Below are 9,757 nucleotides of genomic sequence, written 5' to 3' on the forward strand. Positions count from 1 at the left end.
CTAAAATGTTAGTACTGTTTATAATATCTTAAATAGTGTCATTAAAATAGTTGTAAGGATTTTAGTGGAGAAAATAACTCCGCTTGGCTAGAGGAGATAAGCCCACTGTCTTAAGATGGCCGCTTGTCGCTCGCTTGCTAACGCCGACTCTTTAAGCGGTGTTGCCTCGTTCACTTTTGAACCCGGAAGTTTAAATGACGCACGTTTGGAGGTGAACTTCTTCCCCGTGCCAAACGAGCAGGAAAATGTCTAAAAACAGGAAAATAGCGTTGATATTCGGAGGTTTTATGACAGCCGTCGCTGCTGCGTTTTATCCGATATTTTACTACCCGTTCACCCACATAGAAGAGTACAGTAAGTTACGTTTTTGCAGCACTGTCATTTTATAGCAGTGGTTCTTAACCTTGCTAAGAGTACTGAACACCGCAATTTTCACATGTGAATTACTGAACCCTTCGGAATTAAATAATAAAGCTAATTTTTTCTAAGTCAAAAACAATGTAGCTAAGCTATAGCTAAGCTAATATCTGAGTGAATTCCCATTCAAATTACTTCTTCATGTTTAAATTCTCATTTTAGTGTTGCATTCTTGCATCGCTTTCTATTTTCATCGTGTAAAATGTGATACAAATGTTTTTGTTGTTATACTTCCTCGTACCAAGTGCGGGTGAACCTTCCACTGAGCAAACCAGTTTCTCCTCCCATTAGATAGTGGACTAGCAGTTGAAAGAAATGGAATGACGCCTGTGAATTTGGGGGCAAATCAGTCCAAAACTTCAAGTTTCTGCTGTTAATTGGAATGAGTTTATCACTAGTAGACGTCCAATCCGTTCAAAGTGGGAGGGTGGCAGCGAATGAACATTCGTTCATTCGCTGCCATCCCTCCCACTTCAAACGGATTGAACGTCTATGGCCGTCAGTGACAGCCAATGCCAGGCAATGAGGTAATTTTAGGCCATTTAAGGTCATTCACCTGTTGATTTTCAGTTACATCCTGTTGATTTTGGGGTATTTTATGTGTCACTTCCTGTTTATTTTGAGTTACAGAACAGGAAGTGACCTGGGAATCACCCGAATGAATAAGCAGTGACTCAAGCTCAACAGGAAAATCGGACAGAATAACTGTAAATGTTCTGGTTTCGGATGAGCGCTTCAACGATTAATCAATTAACTCGAGTATCTGATTAGAAAAAAAGATTCAAATTATAGTTTGCCGCTTCGAGTATTCGTTTAATTAAAGTGTCGTTGTAATGGTTTGTTTTGAAAGTGTTAGCATTTATTTGTATTGATTTGGGTGGATACACGGCCCTCGAGTCTACATCATTTCACCTGGCTGAATCCATCTGCTCCCTGTTAAGACCAGCGTAAGCTAAGTTTTTGTTTGCGCTAATGATTTTTTTTTAATGCATTTGTAATTTAGTTTAAATGTATATTGAGCAATTTTTTGTGGGAATATGTGTCTCAGCCATTTGTTAACAGCATTGTAAAAAAGCGTTAGCATTTTATAGCATTTAAGCTAGCAGACTTTTGCTATGTAAGTTAACCAATTGTTCTTTTGTTGTACATAGATCCTCTATTTTTTTATATACAGTGTGAGGCCTAGCTCAGGTATTTAAATTTTTTAGGGCTGCAGCTATCGAATATTTTAGTTGTCGATTAATCGATGGACTTGTTAGTTCGAATAATCGAGTAATCGGATAAGGAAAATGAAAAATTAAAAAACCTGAACTGAGCCTCAAAGGGTATATATATATATTTTTTTTAAATGAGGATCTATGTACAACAAAAGAACAATTGGCTAACTTACATAGAAATAGTTTGCTAGCTTAAATGCTATAAAATGCAAAAGTTTTTTAAATGAGGATCTATGTACAACAAAAGAACAGTTGGCTTACATAGAAATAGTCCGCTAGCTTAAATGCTATAAAATGCTAATTTTTTTTTTTTTTTTTTTTACAATGCTCTTAACAAATGGTTCAGACACATAGTCCCTCAAAAAACGGCTAAATATACCTATAAACTATATTATGAATGCATTAAAAACATTAACTCAAACAAAAACTCAGCTTACGTTGGTCTTAACAGGGAGCAGTTGGATTCAGCCATGTGAAAAGAGGCAGACTAGAGGGCAGTGTATCCACCGTAATCAATAAAACTAAATGCAAACACTTTCAAAATACACCTTTACAACACAACTTTTATGAAACGAATACTCGAAGCAACAAAATTTGATTGGAATATTTTTTTCTAATCGACTACTCGAGTTAATCGATTAATCGTTGCAGCGCTAAAAATTTTTATGTTCCTTATCCGATTACTCAATTATCCGAACGAAATATTTCATCGATTAATCGACTACTACAATAATCGATAGCTGCAGCCCGATTTCGAATGAACGAATTGCATGAAATAAGTATTTGATACATCACAAAAATCGAACTTAATATTTGGTACAGAAACCTTTGTTTGCTATTACAGATACCAAACGTTTCCTGTAGTCCTTGACAAGGTTTGCACACAATGCAGCAGGGATTTTGGCCCACTCCTCCATGCAGATCTTCTCCAGAGCCTTCAGGTTTCGGGGCTGCTGCCAGGCAACACGGACTTTCCGCTCCCTCCATAGATTTTCTATCGGGTTCAGATCTGGTGACTGGCTAGGCCACTCCAGGACCTTAAGATGCTTCTTACGGAGCCACTCTTTCGTTGCCTTGGCTGTGTGCTTTGGGTCGTTGTCTTGCTGGAAGACCCAGCCACGACCCATCTTCAGGGCTCTCACTAAAGGAAGGAGGTTGTCAGCCAAGATCTGGCGATATATAGCCCCATCTATCCTCCGCTCAATATGGTGCAGTCGTCCTGTACAATTGTCAGAGAAGCAGCCTCAAAAAATGATGTTTCCTCCTCCATGTTTCACAGTTGGGATGGTGTTTGTCAAGTTCAAAAATAGATCCTTAGACATTGTAAAATTACCCAAAAATAAGGAGAGAAGACACTCAGTTTTCTTGGCCAAGGAGAGCAAAAAGTGACTAATGACAGTCACCAAAACTGATCTAAAGAAAAAAATCCTCCTTGGTATTTTATTTAGGGGTTTGTCCTAAAAAAATGGATGCCGCCCTGAGGGAGGGGGAGAGCAAGCTGGAGACACCCATGTGGTTTTCGATTGGATATGTGTGTGCATGTAGGTGGAACTAAGTAAATACATGTGTGGAAGCAAGAGCTCATGTAAACAATCATGTAAACAGTCAAAACAGTCAAAATGACCCAGACACTTCAGTTATGCAACGCTGCTGGCCATGGAAGATGTCCTCTGATGAAAAATTGTCCTCGAAGGTCTAGACGAAAGTCCAGACGCCAGGTGCTGAAGATGCCTCGGTAGGTCTAGTTACGCAATGATGCGGCCATGAAGCAAGGCAGTCGTCATCCCGACCCTCTTTTACACTTAAGCATTATACTACAACCTGGTATAGCAAGCAATAATCATTTACTGGTTATATTAGTAAGAAAAATATGGCAATATGTAGTGTCGATGGTATATATGAGCACAAGCAAATATTCAATCAATCAATCAAGCAAATATTTAATCAATCAAACCTCGATAATTACCTCAACAGTGTTCTTGGGGTTGTACTCATCCTTCTTTTTCCTCCAAATATGACGAGCCGAGTTTGGACCAAAAAGTTACATTTTGGTCTCATCCGACCACATGACCTTCTCCCATTGCTCCTCTGGATCATCCAGATGGTCAGTGGCAAACTTCAGACGTGTCTGGACATGCGCTGGCTTCAGCAGCGGGACCTTGCGTGCGCTGTAGGATTTAAATCCATGACGGCGTAATGTGTTTCCGATGGTTTTCTTCCAGACTGTGGTTCCAACTCTCTTTAGGTCATTGACCAAGTCCTGCCGTGTAGTTCTGGGCTGATCCCTCACCTTCTTGGAATGGAAGTTTATTGTCATCATCATCGGTTCCATGTTTATTCCATACTCTTTCATCTTAGCAATTGCCAGTTGCGCCACTGTGTCCCCTGGGCTAGGCGTCAGTTGTAATCCAGAAATGATGAGCTCATCTGCGCGTCGGCACTGGTCGAGATCGTCAGCCAAAACATCTCTCTCCTCGACCGCCTGCTTGAGTTTCTCGTTTTCAGCGCGAAGTAACTGGAGCTCTCTGACGATTTCTTGATTCTGGTTTTGAATCAAGCCAGTCAAGGAGACCTCTAACTTCTGTATGGAGGATTTTATTTCATCGAAGTCTCAAGGTTTCAGATTCTTTGGAGCCATTCTGGGAGTCGAGCTTGCTGGCCCTTAGCGCTTATCAGTTAAGAGAGTGCTTCAGGAGCTCAGAGTGCGTCTGTACGCGGTGAAGGCTGATCAGCGAATGAGTCAGCCTTCCTCATGATCAGTGATGCCCCACGAGGTGAGATCTTGCATGGAGCCCCAGAAGGAGGCAGATTGACCGTCAACTTGAACTTCTTCCATTTTCTAATAATCGCTCCAACAGTTGTTACCTTCTCACCAAGCTGCTTGCTTATTTTCCTGTAGCCCATCCCAGCCTTGTGCAGGTCTATTATTTTATCCCTGATGTCCTTACACAGCTCTTTGGTCTTGGCTATAGTGGAGAGGTTGGAGTTTGTTTGTTTGAGCATGTGAACTGGTGTGTTTTATACAGGTAACAAGTTCAAACAGGTGCAGTTACTTCCGGTAATGAGTGGAGAACAGGAGGGGTTCTTAAAAAAGAACTAAGAGCCGAAATATTTACTAGTTGGTAATGTATCAAATACTTATTTCATGCAGTTAAATACAAATTTATTATTTAAAAATTATACAGTGTGATTTTCTGGATTTTTGTATTCGATTCCGTCCCGCACAGTTGAAGAGAACTTATGATACAAATTACAGACCTCTACATGGCTTGCAAGTGGGAAAACCAGCAAAATCGGCATTGTATCAAATACTTGTTCTCCCCACTGTATCACCATTACGATAATTTGTCACACCCCTAGTCTTAACCTTTGCCGAACCCCTTAGAATTACTCACCGAACCCCTGAGGTTCGATTGAACCCAGATTAAGAATCACTGTTTTAGAGAGAACAGTCATTCAGAAATGCACTTTTTGTTTTCTTCAGGGGAAGTCCAAAAGGTGAACCGGGCAGGAATTAAGCAAGCTGACGTGCAGCCTGTCGGTAAGTAATCAGGATGACACTTCTTACCTCAGTGTAAATGGGGAAACTGCAAGGGCGTAGGTTTGCCTAGGGTAGGGGCAAAACACTACCAAATTTTCATGATGCTCAAATCGTCCTCACTAACTTTTAAGCAACCTTATTTTCATTCTATAATGAGTTCAGTTTTATAATAATTATAATATAGAGATGTCCCGATCGATCGGCCCACGTCATTTTCAAAGTATCGGAATCGGCAAAAAAATATCGGACGTGTCTTTTTTTAATAGATATATATATTTTTTAATTGAATCGTTTTCTAATTGTATTTAACGTTACAGACTAGGGCTGCAGCTATCGAATATTTTAGTAATCGAGTAATCGACTGAAAATTCTATCGATTAATCGAGTAATCGGATAAAACAAATACATTTTTAGGTGAGGAGCAATTATAAATATACATGAGAAAACGAGACATTTCATCTAATCTTGAACCATTTTCAGTCAATCAATGTCTTTATTTTCGATGTATATTGTTGAAAACAGCCAACAATTGCATCTCAGATGTAACTAGAATAAAAAAAAAACACAAATTCACTGCTTTCACTCAAAAAACCTTTAGACCTTATTTAAAAAAATATATATATATATACACCTAAAAATGCCTTTACACTTGATAACACACATCACTTAAAACTTAGGATTTTTTCCCACGTGTTTCAATTGAATTTCTATTTGTGTCAAGCCATTTTTAAGTTCTAGTTAAGTTTTAAGTTAGTCTAAACTGTAAGTCCTGATAGGATTTGGAGTTTTTGCAGTGTTCAAAATAAATGTATGATACAGGCTGTATTGGAGCACATTAGGGACTAGTGCTCCTTGGTGTTTTATCCAGCAATGACTACTGAGCTAAAATTGATAGTTAGCATTATTGAGTTTTTATTTTACATCCTCATCACTCCACAACGCTATGTTATGTTAAAGCCTGTATGAAAGACAAGTTAGCCACGCATCGAAAGTGGTCATAATTAATAGAAACCTAGCCCTCCGCAGGGCTAAAAGTTACGTGAGCTAGTCACAGTAACGTTAATCTTATTTATTAGCGCTTAGCGCTCTTTATTAGTGCTTAGCGCTCTACTGCTTTAAGATGGCGGCTGTTTACTAACGCTGCCCACACTAGGGATGGGAATCGAAATCCGATTCCAATTCGGAACCGGTTCCGAGTGTTTCGAGGCCTCGACATCATAATGAAATAGCCTTAACGATCCCTTTAACGAGTCCTGAAGACGCATATTGCGTCGTGACTGTCTTGTTGTCCAAACACATCAAACTAGCATGGCACCAAGAACCACCCACTCCAAAGTTTGGCTACACTTCACCAGGAAAGAGGGTGAAAATGAAAGGTTACGATGGTTTAGCACGAGCATTGCAGCCGTAAACATAACAATGACAGCACGTAGATTCAAACGATCGAAAGTGTGTCTTCACTTCACGAGGAAAAATTACAACAAAACGACTTGCAATCATTGCAAGGTGGAGATAACTACATCGGGAGGGAAGGTAGAGATAACTGCATCGGGAGACTATCGGGAGGGAATAGACAGCACTGTCCTCACCGAGACAGCTATACAGCTAGCTAAACTCCGAAATGACGATACAGAAGACGTTGGTATAATTTGCTGACTTTATTCAACCATCACTTGAAGAGTGAAACTAAAAATAGAAATGAAACAAATCAATTTCATCCCCAGTAACAAAAAGGTTTGCATCAACGTAAATCAGCGATGATTAGGGTTAGGTTAGGGTTTTTTTTTGCTTCTTCCTCTACGCACGTGACATCAGCGCGTTGTCCTGCATTAAAATAGTCCGAGCAAAACGTGATGATTAGAGCTGTCAAAATAAACGATTACTCGAGGTGAATAAAATTACTCGGATCAGTTCTTAAACTCGAGTTGCTCGAGTATTCGTTTCAGCTCTATTACAGACATAATGTGTTACACTCATCCATAGTCTTTAGTTTAGGCTCAAAGTAGGGTTATCAAATTTATTGCGTTAACGGCGGTAATTAATTTTTAAAAAAATTATCACGTTAAAATATTTAACACAATTAACGCATGCGCTGCACGACCCACTCATGCATTGTCGCGTTCAATCTTTAATGGCGCCGTTATATCTATATATAGAGCTAAAAGGCAGCGTTAAATGAGTAGAGTGAATTTTGGCAGCCTTTGGAGACTTTTTTTTAATTGGCTAAAGCTTTACAATACCTCTCCCAATGATTAGAAATATCGTGGGATGCAATGTGGGGAAGAAAGGTAGTAGTCGATCTTTTTCTTAATACCCTATCGATTGGTACCGCTACGCGCAGTCATGGTTGCACTTCCCATCATGCATTTGGGCAGAACAGTTAAATGGCGACAGTATCATTTACTGAAAGCTCAACAAATACACTAGATGGCAATATTTAGTCACAATATACAAAGTCACATTTATCCTTTAAGAATTACAAGTCTTTCTATCCGTGGATCCCGCTCACAGAAAGAATGTTAATAATATAAATGCCATCTTGAGGATTTATTGTCATAATAAACAAATACAGTACTTATGTACTGTATGTTGAATGTATATATTCGTCCGAGTTTTATTCCTTTTTTTCTTAATGCATAGCCAAAATGTATATGATCGGGAAAAATTATCGGGAATGATTGGAATTGAATCGGGAGCAAAAAAATGCAATCGGATCGGGAAATATCTGGATCGGCAGATACTTAAACTAAAACGATCGGGATCGGATCGGGAGCAAAAAAACATGATCGGAACAACCCTAGTTTTGATCGTTATTTCTTTGTTTGTTTCTCATGATTCCATATATTTTTCCTCAGAATGGAGCGATTCAATATGTATTTCCGTAACATTTACTGACCACCACATGTTTTTTATTCCTTTTTTTGCACTTTTGAACTAATTCATTATATTTTCAAGCTTTTATCTGAGTTTGTTCTACATAATAAAATGTCTGAGTGAGTGCTTGTCCGAGACTGGTGATTTCATACTTTTTGCTTGGGGTTGTAGACACTGAAGGTGAAGGGTCAACGAGCAGATACTTCCTCAACTGTCCTGTTGTGGTCAATAAATTGAAATTATGATCCCTCTTTTATTTGATGGCTGATTGTCCCACCTCACCCCTACAGGTGTGAAGATTTGGACCGATCCATTCAAGAAGTGATTTCCGATGGATGTACAGTAGCTTGGTTTTGCAGTCAAGGGACTTTTTAACCAGTGGTTTGCCCCTCTGTCTCAATAGTCATGTGTTCGATTGCTGTTTACACGGGCTTTATTCCAATGGTGTATTAATATGAAATAAGCATGTCCTGTCATGATGTTTGATATTAAACATGCAAGACGTAAATAAGTTTATCCGAGTTTTTCTGTGTGCACACATTTGCCAGTATCATTGTGGGTAAATAGGTTTTGATTATGTTTAACAAAGATAAAATGTGTTTTGATATCATTTATCTTAATATTCTGGACTGCAATTACATTTTGAAACATTTAAATTCAGTAGGAATCTTAAAGTGCCTGTGACAGCAACGAGCATGTTTATTTCATATTTGACGCGGTATTTTATGCTCCTGAATGAAATGGACCTCTTGCATGTGTGTGGAAGCGATCGATTTATTTATTCAATTTTTTTGAATCCCGTGCCATGAAAATGAGTGACTTCCTGGATTGAGGAAGAATGCGAATGTGACGTCAATACAGCCATTACTATATAGCATGCAGAAGGACTGCGGATTCAGCTGATTTTGCGGATTAATTCGTTTATTTTTCGCATCACGCCAGCCCAATGTCCTGCAGGATTTTGTTGCTGCACCAGAAGAGGCGTGTGAGCCTTTTTGGGTTTCTAAAAGTTCCCGTTCACCCCGAGATCGGGCAAAACAAGTCCGACAACTGTGGGACCATTGGACTTATGAGGAAGTGAGTAAGCTATGTGTTATGGCACACGTTTTAACTACGTGGTGGCTTGCATTTTGTGAGTGACAATGCTCCCTGTCCACCAAGAAGGCCACTCGACCGAAGATCTGGCGGCTTGTCACACACCATGGTCACTTCCATCCCCTCGGTCCTCTTCGTGTGCCCGCCAATCGACTACTATCCTCGGCTTGGATTCTAACCCTGCCTGGGCCGCAGCAGGGGAACGACCAGCCGAAACTTGCTCGCCGCCGGGGGCTGGCCGATCGGTGAAGACAATCAACCCCGCCACTGTGCGTGTGGCATGAGTCAGGTTAGTTTTGTGTGATTTTTACATCTTCAAAAGACTTGCAAAAGCCGCTCGGTTCAAGTTAGCATGTCGGCTAGCTGTCACGCCTCCTGTTTTGTTTACGGTCTTTCCTCTGTCTCCAAAGCAAGAGCAGGGAAATGACAAAAGCTGGACTAACTCCGGTGGCATAAAATACCGTCCTGGAGATTATGAAGTCGGCAGTTTGGCTATTATGCAGTAATTTTGCCCTGTCGTACTGAATAAATGCATTTTTAATATTAAATAAAGACCGTTATTTGTCATGACCATACCATTTATTTAACAATTGGGGAAAAATCTTAAGATAAA

At 39.8% G+C, this 9,757-nt stretch overlaps 1 protein-coding gene across 1 annotated transcript; it reads left to right on the forward strand.

Moving 5' to 3' along the window:
* The first annotated feature begins 190 nt into the window (after positions 1-190).
* On the forward strand, positions 191-9,433 carry smim20 (small integral membrane protein 20). The gene is made up of 4 exons (XM_057853759.1): positions 191-354; positions 5,119-5,175; positions 8,340-9,126; positions 9,211-9,433. Exons 1-3 carry the CDS (start codon positions 246-248, stop codon positions 8,372-8,374), a joined length of 201 nt encoding a protein of 66 aa, XP_057709742.1. The 5' UTR covers positions 191-245; the 3' UTR covers positions 8,375-9,126; positions 9,211-9,433.
* The last annotated feature ends 324 nt before the right edge of the window (positions 9,434-9,757 follow it).

The sequence above is a fragment of the Corythoichthys intestinalis genome, chromosome 13 (assembly GCF_030265065.1).
Source record: "Corythoichthys intestinalis isolate RoL2023-P3 chromosome 13, ASM3026506v1, whole genome shotgun sequence".
Taxonomy (NCBI): Eukaryota; Metazoa; Chordata; class Actinopteri; order Syngnathiformes; family Syngnathidae; genus Corythoichthys; species Corythoichthys intestinalis.